At 45.9% G+C, this 19,226-nt stretch overlaps 4 protein-coding genes across 4 annotated transcripts; 2 read left to right on the top strand and 2 right to left on the bottom strand.

Moving 5' to 3' along the window:
• Positions 1 to 5,324: 5,324 nt before the first annotated feature.
• Positions 5,325 to 12,306, top strand: BDCG_01014 (C2H2 transcription factor). Its single transcript, XM_045416528.1, has 2 exons — positions 5,325 to 7,274; positions 7,341 to 12,306. Exons 1-2 carry the CDS (start codon positions 6,170 to 6,172, stop codon positions 8,618 to 8,620), a joined length of 2,385 nt encoding a protein of 794 aa, XP_045272237.1. The 5' UTR covers positions 5,325 to 6,169; the 3' UTR covers positions 8,621 to 12,306.
• BDCG_01013 (alpha-1,2-mannosyltransferase) lies at positions 10,066 to 14,487 on the bottom strand. Its single transcript, XM_045416527.1, has 6 exons — positions 14,459 to 14,487; positions 14,088 to 14,301; positions 13,361 to 14,033; positions 12,516 to 13,310; positions 11,027 to 12,458; positions 10,066 to 10,927 (listed from the first exon to the last, which is right to left on the bottom strand). Exons 2-5 carry the CDS (start codon positions 14,180 to 14,182, stop codon positions 12,201 to 12,203), a joined length of 1,821 nt encoding a protein of 606 aa, XP_045272236.1. The 5' UTR covers positions 14,183 to 14,301; positions 14,459 to 14,487; the 3' UTR covers positions 10,066 to 10,927; positions 11,027 to 12,200.
• Positions 14,251 to 18,225, top strand: BDCG_01012 (snoRNP assembly factor Naf1). Its single transcript, XM_045416526.1, has one exon. The coding sequence runs from the start codon at positions 14,496 to 14,498 to the stop codon at positions 16,635 to 16,637; it is 2,142 nt and encodes a 713-aa protein (XP_045272235.1). The 5' UTR covers positions 14,251 to 14,495; the 3' UTR covers positions 16,638 to 18,225.
• Positions 16,906 to 19,170, bottom strand: BDCG_01011 (U4/U6 small nuclear ribonucleoprotein). Its single transcript, XM_045416525.1, has one exon. It carries the CDS (start codon positions 19,065 to 19,067, stop codon positions 17,286 to 17,288), a length of 1,782 nt encoding a protein of 593 aa, XP_045272234.1. The 5' UTR covers positions 19,068 to 19,170; the 3' UTR covers positions 16,906 to 17,285.
• Between the last annotated feature and the right edge of the window lie 56 nt (positions 19,171 to 19,226).

The raw sequence follows: 19,226 nt of genomic DNA, 5'->3' as shown, positions 1-19,226 counted from the left end.
CTTAAGAGAATACTAATCTTTTTTTTCTTCAGGAAACCGTAATAAAAACCAATGAGACTTGAAGAATTCTTTCTGATAGAGAGAATTGCGCTTCGGCGAAATTTTAACGCAAAGGCCCTCTGTTGGTTGGGCCTCTGTAACTCAAATGCGGCGGCACTGCAGATCTACCTTAACTCATTGATGATTTCTCTCATTCGAGTATCAACTCTGTCGAACTAGCCGCATATCAACGCATGCTCCTTGTTAATAAATTTGCCGACGTGGTAGTCTGCTATTCATTGATAGTATGCACAATCGACCCCGCAATTCGCCCCATTTTCAGCTGCCTTCGTGGATACCTAGGCACCATGGTCCATGAATAGATACTCAGCTGTCAATAACTGCCGAGGGAATCATCAGAATGGGAGCTTCATCGTTGGATCCTGTGGGTCTGTTCGCTACAAGGAGGCGAAAGGGAATAAGTTCAAATATTTTTACGAAGCCCAGGTAGATAAACTAGTTCAAAGTGCATTCATTAATTGATGGAGGTCCAGGCATTATTATTACTCTTTTTCATTTATTTATTTATTTATTTATTTATTTATTTATTTATTTATTTATTTATTTTATTTTATTTTATTTTATTTTATTTTATTTTATTTTATTTTATTTTATTTTTTATTTTATTTTATTTTATTTTATTTTATTTTATTTTATTTTATTTTATTTTATTTTATTTTTTTTTTCATTTAAATATATCCATTTTGTAAAACATATACACTTTTTGCGAAATCAATGAATAATTAACTTTTTAACCCAGTGTCCTCTCTCTCTTTGATGTTGGTATAACATATTAATATTATTATTCATGTCTCCGGGGCGGAACCTCTGGGGCAATAATGGGTCTCGATCCTGTGGACATAACTACCCATAGGGCTGACGTGACAGGCCTTCGCTTAGAAGTTAGCACGTAAAAGCCCTCAGCCGAGCCTAAGAGCTTGGTCCGGACCCTCAGGGTATTTTTTATTTTTATTTTATTTTTCAGGTTACATGACTCGTTCATCTGTCGGAACTAGTTGCGAGATGTGACTCTACTCTACCTTTTCAATGCAACTTGATTTCTCTCGGAGTCACTCCATAGATGACTGGCTTACTAGTGAATGCTGTTGTTCCAAAGAAGTTTTCAGCTGCCTTATGATTGTTCTATCCGCTCCCGACTGAAAATGTCGGGATACAGACGACCGCCCAGTGCTTATAGATATGAAAAGGTGGAAATGATAGTCCTTCGCGAATCCAGTCCACCAGCACCAGGCCCAGGGAGCTGTGATAGATGACATGCGATGTGGGTGAGGTTGAGAAATCTCTACCTAGATGTTGTGTACATGCGAAACAGTCCTCACTAGTTCTGTCGTACCCTATATGTGGTTCTACAGGTTTGCAAAACTCACTGTCTTCTACTTTTATGTTGTAAAAAATTTAGTATTTGTTTTTCCTCCAAGGATTAATTTTATATGGATGGGAAGGTATCAGATAAGGAAGCACTGAAGATCAAATCATGTTATCAACTCACTCTGTTCTTGTATACCCTCTCAAAGAATAGTATCAAGCGGAACTATGTGGCTCTCAAAAACAGATTTCAAGACCAGGATCACATCACCATGGTTAAATTCAAAAGAAAAATGGCTCAAGGAATTCAGTGCTTCAGACTCTTTTGACATTGGAATTCCTTTCAGGCGCACAATTCTATCTATGATCCATTGCCACGTTGTCCTCCCGAGGAATAAAGAGGACAGGAAGAAGGCTCGAAAAGAAGGATATTTGTGTTCCCAGAATTCTTGGAAATGATGAAATGGCGTGACATAACTCTAAGCTGACGTGATGTGTGTTTTCCGTTGAACTGTCTTGATCATGATGAGCAGATATACGTATGCTGTACGGAGTAGAGCTTTCTCTATGACAGTTGCCACCTGCTTCCCCATTCACAAAAAAACTCCGAGGGCTCCGACACGGGCACATCGTGAGAGCCGCGGCCGATTATTCTGTTCATATCAAACTGGTAATTTATTTGTAAGTGTTATTTTCATTTCTTACACACCTTTTTGGCGCCTTGGTAGTCAGTTATACGTCCGTAGGGCTGAGTCCCGTTTTCACAAGCCGAGAGCTACGGACTTTCCCTAGCCCGTGCCCGCCCGACAACTTACAAGGTGAGGAAGTGTCAAACAACCAGAGCGCTTGTTGAGTTTCAGTTTCGCTGGCTTACTAGCCGAGATTGATAAGCGAAAGGTTGTATGTAGTAGTTCCAACTTCCCCCGGCGGACCGGACTGGAAGCTCGCCCAGTACCATGGCATGGGTGCCTTTGATAATACCTTAGTTGTTCTAACCGACATCGACCTTGAAGTTTCTGGTCTCGGGTAAGTCAGTTATGACTCGTGGAAGTTTAAACTTTGAACCAAAACAAAAACAAAAACAAAAAACTGAAAAGAAATAAATCGCTAAGTTACTCAAACCGATGAAAAAATATAAATAAATTTGTATTTTCTGGTCTAGTTGTGATAGGCAGTAAAACCAGGGCCTCGGTGAACGGATTCATCGGGAGCTGCATATTCAGGAACCGCGAAGAATAGAAGTCAGTCGGGTGTTGCAACGGTAACGTAACGCTGTGCAACGAAAAAGCGATCAGCCAAGCATAGGAGAAATGCGATTGGTTTGAAGAAGTGGCTGTGCTACGCTAAAAGAAAAATTCAAATACCAAAAAGTTGAATTCTTCAAACACTAGTAAATTTGACCATTCGGGGTTCGCCGACTTGAGAGGGAATGCAGTTAGACTGGGTATTTTTAAGCCACACTACGCTACTCTGCATGCGGGCTAGTTGTGCCAAAGGTCTCGGCGATGACGCTTAAGGGACAGCTTAGTACCTGCATAAGCTGTGGCTTGACTGATGAAAAGCATGTTCTTAATATGAAGCTAATAACTTAGTCAATGCGTCGTTGTCTTTGTAAATATTTTTTTTTTCCGCAATAATTGATCAGGAAAACAGCCGGTGGGTCAATAATGAATAATGGTCCCGCCAGTCTCTTCACTCAGAGCTGTTCCCCAGTCGGGAATATTTGTACGAAGAGCCCTGGAGAGTTACATGGTGAGCGCCACACAGACAATTTAGATCGGGCAACTATATGCGCGCCGCGTTATGCACCAGCCACAACCACAGCAATACCTAGGCAATAAAATGGGCAGAAGGTGCGAGACTGGTCTCGATTTGGCGTAGGGGAGTTCCTCGGGAAAACATGCCGATGCTACAATTATTTGGCAACGAGTCATAGAAATCAAGCTAGCCAAGGGAAAAAATAAAAAACGTGGATCCGTGGATATGTGTCTTACCTACGCAGTAGGCAACCTCTAATCAGATTCTTTCTCGTTATTATTCATTCTGATAATCCGGGTCACTTGACCACGGATTCGAGTATAAACCTTATGAATTCCTCAACCTTTAAGTTACTATTATTGTTATGTCATTTCCAATTTTGGTCAGATCACAGGGTAGGTAGTTGTCCATATGAAATCATAGCCCTTATTATTAACCCATGGATCTTGGGGAGAGTGTAGCGATGTACAGTACATACATACCTAGCAGAGTTTACAGTCTAGTTTTTCTCAATCTCAATGCAAGATATTTGAAACTGATCATTTATAACTACGCGGGTACTATTCTATCGTACATAGTCAGGAAAAGCAGTGCATAACAAGGTGACAAGGCCGGCGAATAATCCGCTTAATGATCGACATGATTTGATGGTGCTTATTATTATTATTATTAATTTTTCGTAAAAAAGAGTTAAGCGACTTTTTCCACATTATGCGAAATATTAACCGGGGAGGAAAGCTAATAATGATATGCACAGACCACAGACCGACCGCAGCAATTAGTCTAAAGAGCATGTCGATTAAAGTCGATTAAAGTCGATTAGGTTTTTTATTTTTTATTTTTTTATTTTTATTTATTTTTTTATTTTATTTTTCTCGATCAGCTGGTTGGTTGCGCGTGCGTAGCGTAAGGGCGTTAGCGTGCACAATGCACAAGCACAGCTCTGTATGGGGGGGGGTTAGCTTGTAAACTGGGAAAGCTGTAATCTGTAATCTATCTGTAATCTATCTGTAAGCAAAAAAACCTGCCTATGGGTGCGGTGCCGAGGGTCAGACACATGTTACATACTCCGTACAGATAGTTGCGCAGTCGGCTCGGCCAAGAGCTGTCCGACGTCATTCCAGGAAGGTTTGGCTGCCAAGACTTTGACATTGCGGAATACCGAGAATTCGGCGAGCAAAGAGCGCTAGTACCGGAGCGGGTTTCGCGGGGTTGGGTTGGGGATGAATTTCTTTACTACTACCTACCTACTACTACCTAACTTGGCGATTTGCTTGGACGATATTCCAGGCACGGATTTGGAGACGAGATGGTTCTGCTTAGCTGTCATGGTCGGTCCGGGTTCCCCAGGGAGTTTTAAGGGCGTTTAGGTGGTCGCTTAGTGGGGGTTAGGAGTTTCGCTAGGATATCTAGGACTTGACGGGCGGTGGAGATTTCCCCAGCCCTACCCGAGCGAGTGAGCGAGTGAGCGGAGTTCTCGGGTACACTTAAAGTAGTAGACTGGCTCTTTTCATAATAGGCATGAACATGACATGGCCTAGATTGACCATGGAGCGGGGAGCGGGGAGCGAGAGGTGTCATACGTCTCGGGCCCGGAGCGGCATCCTGCTTTTTGCTTCCCTTTCGATACTTCCTCTGTTTCAAGTCGGCATAGTCCGGTAGTTTGAAGCGATTTTCGATGATGTTATTATTATCGGATTATTATTTCATCAGACGAGAACTTGGATTGAGGAGCATAGGAAAATGTTAGGTCTATTTGAGCGGCGGTTACGTTCTTACCCCGGAACTCCATTGAATTGAGTGAGTGTCAAAATCCAGTTCTAAACAACTAGTTACGCACCACTAAGATTATTTACAATATCATGAGACCAATTGAATCATTGTGATTAGCCCTTGGTTAATAATTCCTGAATTCGAGTGCATTCTTTTTACTCGCAATTATTGCTGACGATATTCTGCTGTCATCGGCAAAACCTGATTGCCGAACTTTTCCAAGGTTCCTCCCTGCTGACAACATGATTAACTAACCACACCACACACATGAGTCATCCTGGGGACAAGCGAAGTAACGGCCTGATTTTTGTTGTTCTCCTTCGCCGAACCAAGAGCCTTACCCCATTCGACTCGACAATATTTCCATTGCATTTTCCTTCGGTATTATTATTATTATTATTATTATTATTATTATTATTATTATTATTATTATTATTATTATTATTATTATTGATGATTATGATTATTATGGGGCTAGTCGAACGGACCACGCCGAAACAAACCCTTGCACAGCCGCACTGTAACTCATAAAATTTTCTCTTCAAAGGGGGGTTATTTTGTAGGGATCTCAATCCGGTTAGACTCAGATCGTCATTCTTCTGCAAAAAAAAAAAAAAAAAAAAAAGAAGAAGCCGAAGGATTTTCAAAAGCAAAGAAAGGGAAAAAACAAAAAGAAAAAAAAACGAACCGTGGTAACGCTGAGGCAGGGAAAATTACAAAAAATACCCCAAAAGAAAGGAATCGCGTAACACCGGGGAGTCAAAAGAGCGGAAACCGGAAACCAGGGAACAATACGCCAAGACACAACTCATAGTACAAATACAATAAGCCATCCCGCCGGAGCAAGCAAGAAGAGGACAAGACATCGATCTATTATCTATATATAACGAAACACACTCGCTACGAACTCATAAAAAGAATAAGAGGAAAACCATTTCAGACGGTTTCACCTTGACTGTCTGATAACAACAATCTCTTTCTTCGCAATCTCCCTTTCTCATTCTATCATTGTTTTGTTTCGACTAACTCTCCTGCTGCCCTCTTCCATCCATCCAGGCCTTGAGCTCAACTTTTTTTTTTTTTTTTTTTTTTTTTTTTTTTTTTTTTACCTTTTTTGCCACTTCTTCATGACTTGAAAAAAGCCTAATTGTTCTCTGGTCCACCCCCCCTTACAAGCTTATTTTCCTGCCCATATTTACCCTATTATTCTTACCTATTATTACGGTTTACTTTATATATCATAAGCGGGCCCTCCCCCGTCGTCGTTCTCGACATGCTCGCCCACTATTCTGTTCCGACTCCTCCACATCTCCAACCATATCCACAGTCACAATCGCCCCTCTTCCCACCACAACAACAACAGCAGCAACAGCAGCAGCTGCTCGAATCTTCACATCCAAGTTCTTCCAACTTCCACAACGACGGCGACTGCGTTGCCCAATACGAGTCAATCCGCCACCGCCTACCTACTCCTTCTTCGTCGTCCCAAGACTCGTTCGCCCTCCTGCCTGAAGACCAACAGCTGCAGCAACTAGAGCAGGCGCAACAGCTGCCATACTACTGTGCAACTCCTCTCACTCCCGCGCCCTCGCAGTCACATTCGCAGCCTCCTTCATTCTCCTCGTCGTCGCCGCCACCTGGTTCAGCTGCTGCCTCTCCCACATACTCGTCTGCCGCTTTTTCCGCCCAGAACTCTCCTTCCACAGACTTCTGCTCCTCTTTCTACAAAGACGCCGGCGTTATTTCTATGCCGGAAAGCACCTTCTCTTCTCCGGCTGGCTTGTCGCGCACTCCTCCGGTCAGAATCATACATAACTCGACTCGTCCCTTTGGGGAGTCCACCTATGATCCGGATAACCTATCGTCCATGCTTTTGCACAACAGTCTTCCTCTGGACAGCAACGCTTGGAACAACCTTGTAACCCCAGTCAAGTACGAACCTTCGCGCACTGCTCAAAGAACACGCCAACGTGCTCTCTACAATCAGTACCAGCACCATAGAGCCGCGTCCGACTCTTCGGCTCTCCCAACAACTACCGTGTCGCGATCCAACCCCCTCGTCTCGTCATACCCTCCTTCTTCCTTCGCCGGCACAGATCAGTCTCCTCGTGACTATCAACAGTCAGAGGGGGTGGATCTGGCAATGAGAAGGGCCATTTTGGAGCAACAGCAGCAGCAACAGCAACAGCAACAGCAACAGCAACAGCAACAGCAGCAGCAGCAGCAGCAGCAACAACATCAACAAACTGCGGAAGATGACAAATCTTTCTCCCTATCTGTACCTCCTTCAGTGTCCACATTGAGTCATAACTCCCCGGTTACTCCGCACGCTACCTTCTCCGAAGAGTTCGAAGATGGTTCTAAGCCCATGTCAAATGGTGAGGGCACATATCCTGACGTTGATAAGTGGATGGATGATTACTTACGTTTTGATGACCGTGTAGATTTCAATGACCAGAGCACTGCTCCGATGGGCGTTCCCAAGCTGACTAGAACCATCTCTGACGTCTACCAAGACGAACTATACAACCCGAACGCTCCCACTACACCAAAGCAATCCATCACATCCTCTTCTCAAAGCACGAAGATGTATTCGAATTACCACCGCAATATCATCACAGACCGGATACAGGCTGCTCACCAAGGCCATATCTCTGAGCAATCACAATCCCGCTCAGCCTCAGCAGCCCGTCACCGGTCTCCATGGAGGGATAACTCCCCATTCATCCATGAGCAAGCTGGGTTTAACGATGCGCAGATCTCGCAGTCTCAACCGTTTTCAAATCAGCTGAATCTTACTGCTCAACAGCAATCAAATATGCTGATGGGACCAGAACAGGTAGAACCAAAGACCATCTCGCCAAAGGATGCGTTGCTTGATTACAATGAGTCTCCGGACGATGCGAACATGTCATTATTCCCATCGCAGCCGGAAGCTCAGCGGTATCGTGTGCCGGCACTAGACACCTCTACCACTTTCCAGATACCACATATGGAGCAGTTCGCAAACCAATATGAGCAACACAAAAATAATATGGCTCAACAATTTGGCTACATTCAGCAGCAGATCCCTCTTCAACTATCGGGCCAGCAGCAGCAGCAGCAACAGCAGGCCCATCGGGTTCAGCCGTCTCAAGGTCAACGGGAAAACAACCTTGTCCACCACACTCCTGAATTCCCACGTCAACTGCCTTCTATGGAATCTACGTCCAGTGACACGAACACTTCTGCGAGCAATAGATCTCCTTTAGGATCAGCGCCGACTTCGAATCCTGCTAAACCCGCCAAGCGACCAGATGATACTTCGGCTGATGGGGGTACCTATAGCTGCACTTATCACGGATGTATCCTACGGTTTGAAACACCTGCCAAACTACAGAAGCACAAGCGGGAAGCTCATCGCCAGACAACCCCTGGGTCACATGCAATGGCACGCGATTCATCAGCAGGTTCTCTGGCAATGCGCAATTCTCAAGCAGGGCCCCACCGCTGCGAACGCATCAATCCCTCTACGGGAAAGCCTTGCAACTCTGTCTTCTCCCGTCCTTACGATCTTACAAGGCACGAAGATACAATCCACAACGCCCGCAAACAAAAGGTGCGGTGCCATCTATGTACAGAGGAAAAGACCTTTTCTCGCAACGATGCCCTAACGCGACACATGCGGGTTGTGCACCCGGAAGTCGACTGGCCAGGCAAGCAGAAACGCAAGGCAAGGGATTGAAGGGGGAGAATCAACAAAACAAGTTTTCTCGCCACCTTCAATCGTCCTTCCTCCATTGAGTTTCTTTGGATACACTCTATTTGCGAAAAGAAAAAGCATAAAAAAATACGGGGCAATTCCTCGCTCACTCCTTGATTCAACCTACCTTGTCCTCTAAGCTTGCCCGGTCGAATACTTACTGGTCTTGTTTCGTCCCAAGGAAAACATACATCATGCATCTTGTATCCTGCATTGTGTGTTGCGCGCCCCGTGTCTGGGAGAGCCGGGTCGCCTTACAGTTTTCTCACCCAGAGACCAAGCAGACTGACCCACGGAAGGCAGAGCATCCTGGTCGCGGAATTAAGGCACGATGACGACAGCCGCCAAGCCAAGTATGACAAACGCCAAGACATCCAACCCACTCAGGGAGCTAGTATCAAAATCTGCGCTAGTCCTAACCAAGACGTTGGCTGCCCTTTTGGGACAGAACAGCCCAATTAGATTGCAGCAATTGCAGCGATCGGCAGTATCGTTTTCCTATTCCAGGCTGCTGCTGACGAAAAACTTGGTGCCTTTTTTTAAGCGCAACTCAACAAGGAAATGTTTCCCCCAAGTCTCGGTCAGAGTGACGTCATTTTACCTCTGTTCTTGCTTGTGTTCTGTGCATAGACATTGCTTAGCAATGTGTAATAATGACACCATCATGCAGTGGGCTAACTGCTCAGCAAGGCCTGGGTTTTTTTTGGGTTTTATTTTTACTTTGTTTTTTCTATTATTTCTTTTTTGCATTTTCATTTTTCATCACAATTCAGCTGATGGCCTTGCAAACTGTTTTGTCATAGAGTTCACTTTTTTTGGATGCTTTTATTTTCTGTGTTGACTTTACCAGAAAACACTTTTTTTTTTTTTTTTTTTTTTTGAAACAACCTTTCAATCTCTGAATGATTGAGGGAATTATTTGATTTTTAATATATGCATACTTTCTTTGGTGTTTTTTTCTCTCGTTGCATTGGATTGGATTGAATTGGATTGGCATTGATTGGCATTGATAGGCTCTGGTCAAAAAACGGGATTTTTCTCTTTTTTTTGCGACGAGCGTTTTGGTTTTCTGCAGCCTTTTTTCTTTTTATATTTTGTTGTTGTGTAAAGCAAAGAAAAGCAAAGCAAAGCAAAGCATGATGAAGCATGAAATGTGATGAAAGCATGAAATGAAGCATTAAGCATACATGGTGTTTTGCATCTGATCTGATGAGAATAATTGGTTTTGTTTTTTTTTAATTCTTCTTTAAATCTCTCTTCTCTTGTTGATCCATCCGTGCTTTGTTTTTTCTATAAGCATGTTTTTGAATTGATAGTTGTGATTTTAGCGTGTTGTTTGCTTTCATTCCCCCCCAACCCTTCTTCTCTCTACTGTTTTTTGAATTTGTGTATGTGCTGCATGGTTTCTTTTTCTCTCATTTTCTGACCTTTGTATCTGTATTTGTATCTGTACTATTATTTCTGCTGTTTATTGTTGTGTGCATGGCGTGAATATGAGGTATGAGCGTGGCATCAATTGAAGAAGTCTTTATTTTTTAACTAATTTATTATACACGCGCGTTTTTGATGTATAGTATATATGTATGTATGCCTAGTCTCTTGGAAATAATGTTCTATGTGATGAAACTAGATCTCACCTCCCCTCTCCTTTCCCGCCCTTTATACCTCGCCACATCATCGCCCCAGCTCCTTACCGCCGACGCCAACCTCCCCGGAACCCCAGGCTCCTGCGCGATCTCCATCACCGGCATAAAATACGTGCGGATCGTAAACACCACAGCGCCGGACCTGGGCTACCTGCGCAGCGACTGCCTCTCAGACCGAAACCAATGGTGCTCAACCGCCTTATCTTTCTCCGCCGTGGCCCAGCTAACGTGCGCATCGTCCTCCTCGCCAATGCTGCGCGACCACGCGATGTCCTCGTCGACCTGGAGAAAATAGTTGTTGCGCAGGACGGGGTTGGAGGGCTTGAGGCGGCGGAAGAAGTTCACCATGCCCCTTTCGAGCTTGGTTTGGAATTGCGGGACGGAGCCTGAGGTGTGGATTTCGGAGAGCGCCTGGCCGAATTTGTCGCTTAGACGTCAGAAGCCGGCGAGGAGGTAGTATTGTCCGTCTGCCTTCTCGTACATGAGCGCGATGTCGTCTTGGATTAGGCGGGAGCAGGTTACTAGGGGGTCCTGAGGGAGAGGGAGGGTGGTTGTGTCGAAGGTTTCGCCGGTTAGGAGGTTTGAGATGCCTGTGGTTGTGCGTTTGAAGAGGGTTGGGTAGCGTTGAGGGAGATAGGAGACCCTGATTAAGTGGTATTTTGTGAGTGTGGGGAATTGTTGGTTTCGTGGATCAAGGGATTATCAGAGAAGTGTCGAGGAATATATGTATTTATACACGTACAGCTCGTCCAATAACTCAAGCACACCGTCAGCGGCTTCAGGGGCCGTCATGCAGCATTTGTCTCCGCGTTCGAGGATCCGTCGCGCTTTGTCGGCATGGAAGCGGAGATATTGGTTATCCAGCTCTGGTGTGAAGATTATTTGGTATTCCTTTTGTCAGGGAGCGATTTCATTTACGTTATATTATATCCTGGTTCTGTGCGAAGCTGCGGTATATGAGATTAAAAACCAAGTGAGTTCATGCATACCAATCCACTCATCCCATATCATCGACCTCAGCCCCATCGTGACAAAGTAGTTGCCTTCGATGAATGAGTAGCTTTTTGTGTGTGATTTCCATGCTTTAGCCACTCCTTTTCATTATTATCGAAAGTACGACTTACGGGCCGTATCTACAAGGTCTATATGGAATAGGCTTTGTGGTGTGTACGTCCCAGTTGGGATAAGGGACTGCGTCAGGGCGTTTGAAGTCTGTGGGCTGCCATTCTTCCAGCCGAGCAGAAGCGTCAATTGACCTAAGTCCAGCCATAATAACTTAAAACATTTGATCTGGGGAAGAGGTGGTCTCAAATAGGTACCTCCTGGTCGTCTATCTGCTGTTTTGGTGTTTAGGGCTGGATTTTCTCGATTTGGTGTCACTGGTCGGGAAGACGGACGGGCAGTGAATCTTTGACAGAGGGAGGCAATTGCCCATGAGGAGATGAAAAGGAGAAGAAGTACAGGGAGGAGGTCGTTCAGTGGATATTTATCCAGGACGAACGTTAACCAATTTGTAGGTTTTTGGCTGGATCACACATCGTGGTGATATTTTGTCAGGCATTTGATATCGTTTCTCCCGAGATCAAAAAAGCCAGAGAGATTGTTGGGGTCGTATATTATATATTTCATCTGATATCAAAGCGAGCATTTTTCCCCGTAGCACACCCCCCTTAGTTTTTCATTTTATCTGTATTCTCTCACCCTTCCCACCGCTGCTCCTATACATAGCTTAACCAGTGCCTAATATCTCTCGATCACTGGTTGCTTCCGGGGGTAAAGCGTTGCGTTTTAACCGAAGACCGATTCGGGAAAGAAATGCAGTTTCTTGGCATTCATCACCGTGTCCGTATCACGGCCGGAGGCAACATCCTTTCAAGTGACATATCACGTTATGTAGAGTGTGTCGCGAAAATCACTTAGGGACTGATATCAGCTTTTCGTCGTCCAAGAAGACAGTATCGACCCCATTTGCGCTGGAGCTTTTCTGGGATGAAGGGGAGGTTCGGAATCCAAATTATTCGTCCCAGAAAACTCGTCCTTTTGGTGTCAAGGAATCGCTTGCATGAAAGTTCTTCCCATGTAGATCTGTCGAGGAGATAGTGGGGTTCTAGGGCAGAGCCACCATCGCCTGGAAAGTACGAATCGACCAGAAAATTACACTGGGAGATATCCGTCTGCTTCTGGATTAGTGGATGTGTCATAATGGTGAATAGTACCTGATGAATACTTACATATTTTCCTAGGTCTTCTAGATTCTGATCGTTCATCCCAGAGGGCACTATCCACGTCCCTGGGCGTAGATCTAGGGCCTCCGATTCGGGAGCAAATTCACCAGGAAGTAGCCCATCAAATTCACTTTTGATGAACTTGGCTCTTTTATCATCAGGCAAGAAGAATGATGATGGAAAGCGGTACCACTCCTTTCCAAGACACACATAATCTCCACGGGCTGCTATCTCTGGATTTTCCAACGGCTGGAAAATCTGCAGGGGTGCGTTGTATGCAGTAACAACTCCGAAAATTCTTAGGAGACTTATATTCGTGGCGAGGAGTACGGGAATGAGAGCGATGACGAGCTTTATCCCGGGCGAAATACGACCAATCAAATTTTTGTGATTATTCGAACCCATATAGGCGAGAACTATGTGGAACGCAATCGCTGCGTTTAAAGCTAAGAAAGGATATGCTGGATACATGAAACGCTCCTCCTTATGAGGCTGGGTGGTAAATATACTTAACCACATGTAAAGGGGGAGAATAAACGATATCGATCGCAATAGTGTTTGCTTTGTCGTATTGCGTGGTCGGAAGACCGTTTGGAAAACAAGGAGAGGAGCCGCGGAGAGCGCGAATATAAACCATATGTTGAAGTTGAGCAGTAAGTTTCGAAAATAAAAGGTCCAAGGCTCGGTTCCAAAAATACTGGGACCCTTGCCGCTCCCAGCAAACATGTTATATGATATGATATTCCACGGAACGACGACGAATTTTCGGTAAAACAAGCTATCAATAGCCATCTCGAGAGCCTAGGTTTATTAGCGTGGACATGTATGTCAGAGGCGCAAAAGCAACTTACCAAAATTATCAGACACCTCATAGTACCCTCAGTGAATCGAATCAAGGTTCGGTATAGAGATTTAGAAAAGTATCCAACGGCAATCTCTTCCAACAAAAAGGGTACCACCATAGCGCCGGCAAAAGGCCATCCAAGTATAGCTCCAATACCGAACCACATTATGCCGCGACCTGTTTTAAGGCCTCCGCGCGAGTCCATGAACGCACACATGCCAAGCATCGAGGTGTACATCGTAAAGCTCGAGGGTAGCATTGCAGTGGATGCATGGAACATCCCAGGACTAAATACCATGATCATGATAAATATGACTCCGATGCGCGGATTGAGTGTTCGTGAGATGGCAGAGTATATCCTTGTCTCGCAAGCGGTGCATATGAATGCAAGCGCCATTCTGATGAAATAAAACTGCGCGCTTTTCGATCTCGCAATAAAAGTAGATATCTTGCCTACGCCAGCATGAAGGGAGACATAGAGCCAGCTACGAATGGAGTACTCTGGCGAGTACTCCCACGTCTGGAGACCATACCCATGAACGAGGTAGTGTGTGGGCTCCCAGTAATTGAATACTTCGTCGCAGTCCTGTATGGGTGCAAGGGAGGCCGCAAGAGTATTTGAGAGAAGGCAAACGTAGAAGACCACATTTAAGGGAATAAAGAACTGATTCGGGACTGGCCTTTACCGCCGTATGATTAGTTATGGTATGCGAAACGGAAACGAAGTTACATACTTGGGATTTCTCTCTGATGCTACTTTGACAGAACCATGAGAACCAGCCTGGTTTTGTTTGGGAGGCATTTTTACCGAATGGGCATTGGAGAGCATGCCCAGGTTGTACTTTGGGCGGAAGGGAAAACTGCAATTCCTCCCGCGCACCCCGTGTTTGTCGCAGTCTGAAAGCGGGACGAATCAAAATATCGCAGAGGTTTGACATCCGCGGCGAACTTTAAAACCTTGAGGAGTAGTTAAGTTAGCTCCTACGGTTGCCCAGATTAGCTAGATGTGCAAATATTAATTTTAAGTCGAAAAAATATTCGGCGTTCACTTCGGGACAGAAACGAAAAATGGACGATGCTGAAATATCTCGCAACGAAATATTACCACGATTTCTATCCGTGACTTTTTTACAAGCTCAGGGATGGTGGAAATGCCGTCAACGGATCAGCTAATGTCTGGAGATATTAAAGACCCTCCTGCGAAACGTCCCTGTCTTGATATGGCGTCGAACGGACCGGAGCTTGGAGGAGAGCCAGCAGCGGATGAAGGAAGCGATTTCTACAACACGCCTCTAAACGCTGGCACCCCGGTTTACACTGCGCAGACCTGTCGCGCCGAAGACAATACCAGCGTCGTTCCACCTACACCACCGAAACCTGCGCCCGCAATACCTGGACTGAGCTTTCTGTATAAGAACGAATCAGCTACTGAGTCGCAGGCAGCTGGAAGCGCCGTTCAACAAACAAGCTCCCTGGATAAACCCAGTGAGCCGGATACACCGCAGGAATTGGATAACCGAGTGCCAAATTCTGAAGATGTAGAAATGGGATCCCCAACCCCAGTCGTTCAGCAACGCGAGGAAGAACAGCAGGGCCAGAACCATACAGTTACGGAGGAATCTAAGAATGATGCCCCTACTGTCTCGGAGGCTAACCATGACCCTGTACCACCGACACAGAATGGAGCTTCTGGAGAGTCTCCGGGACGCGCGAATCACACCGGAGGCGCTGAAATTGGCCCCGACAACTCTGAAAACCCGGAGTGGGAAATGGACTCCTCACCATATGAGTCGTCTTCCTCAGATTCTTCCTCTGACGACAGCGATGATGATGATGATGATGATGATGATGATGATAGCAGCGGCGATTATGACTTATTAGACCCTGAAGAACAAGCCCGGATATTAATGGCTGCGGAGGGCGGTTCCGACGACGAGGGAGATGGAAAGAATAAAGGGGGACATGTTAGGACAGCAAACGAAAAGCCCGAAGAGATAGTACCGAAGCCCGACATTACCGTCACACCTGATATGAAGGTAGAAGTACTGGGTAATGTGGAGACGATCGTTGAAAACGTTGTCTTAATCAAGGCAAATATATCCGGGGAATATCAAGTGCTGGAGAGCGGTTCCGTCCTCTGCCTTGCCGATCTAAGTGTCATTGGCATGGTATCGGAAACCCTTGGAAGAGTGGAACAGCCGCTATACACGGTACGGTTCCCGAACGAGGAATCGATAAAAGAAGCCAAATTAGAGAAAGGCACGCCCGTTTTCTATGTTGTGGACCACTCTACCTTCGTGTTCACACAACCCTTGAAGGGGCTCAAGGGTAGTGATGCATCTAATTTCCACGACGAAGAGGTTGGAGAGGAAGAAATCGAGTTCTCTGACGACGAAGCGGAGGCTGAATACAAGCGTCAGCTCAAACAGAAGCGTCAACAAAAGAAGGATGGGCGGCGTGATGCTCATGGACCTGGGAAATCGAGGAGAGATCGACCGGGCCCTTCTGGGCTTGGGAACTATCAGGTAAACTACGACGATATTAGTACAGAAGATGGTTACACCCCGTTGTCTCGACCGAAAAATTTCCATGAAATGATCGGTAATAGAGAAGCGCCCATAGAAGAATCTCAGCCACGCAACCAGTTTGCAGAAAGACATTCTAGAGGAGGAAGGGGCAGGGGTAGAGGCAGAGGCAGTGATCGGGGAGGGCGAGGACGCGGGAGAGGTGGCAGCTACCAGAAGCAGGGAGATGATCGCCAACCCCCTCAGCAGCAGCAACATCAACCTGAGCAGCCGCAAAGAGGGCAACAAGAAACGCCACAGTATGCCCACCCCCCACAATCTTCCGAATTCCGACCTCCGCAGACCTTCTACCAAGCCCAGAACCCTTACCAACAACAGCCCTCGCCTTACAACCCGCCCTCATATCCCCCTTATCAACCCCCACAACAAAATCAGCCTGCTCAGATGTACAACACCAACCAGGCTTTCTTCCCCTCCGGTTTCCCCCCAGCCCAGCAGCAGTTTCCTTTTCAACTTCTCCATCAACCTCAATCTGTGTCTCCCTACCCACCACCCGGCTCCCATATCAACCCAGCCTTCTTCCGCAATCTCCAGCAGCAGCAGCATTCTTCACAATCTCAACCACCCGAACAAGCCCAGCAGAGCCTACAAGGCGCACACTCAGCCGAAGCGTCTGCAACACAGTCATCGGTTGATACCTTCGCTGCCGCCCAGGCCCAGCTGGATCTGCTAAGGAGGCTAAGTCGGGGCGGTTCCTGAACCGTAAGCGTTATCGGAATTCAAACGCACACGTTTCTTTCCCACTGTGCTTGCAACGGCCTTGTTTCATTTGTCTAAAATCATGGCAACTCACGTTCAATTATCAAAAATTGTTCTCTCTGTACGATACTGTTGCTCTACTTGTATACTTGTATGACTTTTATGCTCTTACTCTTTCATTATTGAAATTAGAGATATGACTCATAAGAGAGAAAGAGCCAAAGACACTGGAAGGTTGTTGTTTTTTTTCTTAGCCATGGTTGTGCTTGTCCTTTATTTCAATTTTTATGGAGTTCTCTACTACGGAGTGCATTTTACTCTATGGGATTTGTCGGTATTCAAAACTTGGGATTAAGGAAAGGAAGCGAAAAGTCATTTTTGTTCTTGCTACTCATAGTTAAGTCTAGTTCCCAGATAGCATTTTCATTGATCTTGTTTACGGCCTATGTATGTACAATGTGGCTTAAATTTTCAAAATATTGCATTTGGGAAATTTCTCAAATAGTGTGGATATTTAGAATGGGCCTCGAATGCGCATATCTAGACCTAGGCCTCAAAAGTGCTAGATATCAGAGAATATAATGATACAAAACTGCTCAACGACATAATACGCTGAAATACAACATTGAAGAAAATATCATATAGCACTTACGTTGCCTCAGTCTTCAAGCTCTTCGCCAAAGTCCAAAAGTTCTCCAGCTTAGCCCGCGACAACGCATCCTTTGCGGCAGCATCCGTCTCGCACACCCGCGCACCCAGCCACTTTCTAAACGCTCTAGTCTTTCCCTCTCCTTCCCAAACTAATGTGCATGTGTTTTGGCTCAAATCCTTCAGCTCTCCCGTCTTCTCATCCTCGGCAGTAAGCCATGATGCGAGCGCTTCGCGATCGTTGTTTGGATGAGTATTTTCCGTCCAGTCAATGCGATTGAGCATGAGCTTCCGGTACGCGGAGATGGAATGATGGCCACCCTCGACGATCACGAGGTTGAACTTCGGATGCATAATGCACATTCCAGACAGGTTGTGCTGTTCTGCGTTTTTGCTGATTTTGAAACGATGCCGGCCGTTTGAGAGGTTGTCTATTTTGTATACAGACATGTATATGCCCTTGGCCGCATCCTGTTCTTGTTGAATGGTGAGCTTCTCAAGCCGTTGCTCCTTGGTCAGCTTGCGGGATTCATTCGTTGCCACATGTTTGTTAAATCGTTCGGCAATTTCCCGGTTGACGCGAGCTTCAACAGCGGTCGGATCCTTGACGGCTTCTTCACCTAAAACGCGCATGAGGTTGGATTTCTTGACTTTTGGAGGTGGGACAGGCTCGAGCCCTAGTCTAATCTTCGCCTGTTGCTCTTTAAGATCGGCCATCCGCCGTTGACGTCGGATTTTGGCTTGCTCTTTTGGTGTAAGGAACATTGGTTTTGGTGCCGGAATGTTTTTATCTTGTGGAGGGTCAAGGAGAACTGGATGTTGAATATAAATAGAGATTACAGTATCTGCAGTGTCAATTTTGAGATTTTGAGGGTCATCAATGGCAGAATAGTCCGAACCGTTGACTAAACCCTCATCCCACCACTCGATTGCAGGTGGAGCCGGTACGATGAACGCTTTTTCAACATCCAAATCTTCATCCACGCCTGCTTGGCGGGCACGCTCCGCGATCTTCTTCTTCATAGCCTCTAGCTGAGCTAGTCGGCGAAGTGCCGCTGCCTGCTGGATATATTTCCCTTTCTGATTAAAGACTAACTGACGTGATTGACGAGGCCGCGCTAGAGCTGTTTTTGCGCCAAGGTTGGGATCAAAGTATGGATTGCTCTTCGTTTCTTCGATGGAGGGACCGGATAGATCTAGCTGCATTTTGGATTTACCGGGCTTAATGGAAGGAACTGGCGACTCTGTTCGTCGATTCGCCATTGTAGTAGCAAATTTAGGTTGCATCGTTTGTTTGCCTTTCGGAGATTTTGAATCTTGAGTAGAATCGCCTAGCAAGGCTGGATGCAAGCCGACGTCTAATCCTCCCCTTGCTCTAGATAAGCCATCATCGACAACCGGAGGCATGAACGTAGACGGCATAGGTGCCCGTTGCTGGATTGTAGTGTTTACTTTTCCTGTGGCTGCGGCAACTCTCGCCTTAATTTGTTCAAGTCTCGAGAGTGCCGGGCTAGCTGCGGTGGTTGAAGCTGGGGTTTGGGTACCTGACCCCAAAGTTGGCGTAGCAGTGCCTCCTCTCGCTGCTTCAATTCTCGCTCGAGCAGCCTCAGCCTTTGCACGCGCCTCAGCTACCATCCTTTCGATTTCCTCCTTGCTGATCCCCCCCTTGTTGCTGCTACTCGCTGGCATAGGGGATCCATTATTGGAGCGGGATCGCTTCTGTAGCTTGCTCTCGTCATCTTCCGGATGGGGTCTCTTCAGCATATTGCCAGCGTCCGCCATGGCTAGAATGTTGGGTGAATACACTCACCCGAAGGGTATTATCGACGCGTCGGAAAATAGTAAACACTTGTTGAGTTTGTAGCTATGTGGGAGTTTGTCGAGATGCTTGTTTAGGTTGAAGGTTTGGTTGCGAAGTTGGCGCAAACAAGATTCAGAGCT

The sequence above is a fragment of the Blastomyces dermatitidis genome (assembly GCF_000003525.1).
Source record: "Blastomyces dermatitidis ER-3 genomic scaffold supercont1.1, whole genome shotgun sequence".
Taxonomy (NCBI): domain Eukaryota; kingdom Fungi; phylum Ascomycota; class Eurotiomycetes; order Onygenales; family Ajellomycetaceae; genus Blastomyces; species Blastomyces dermatitidis.
This window is presented reverse-complemented; position numbering and strand designations above follow the sequence as displayed.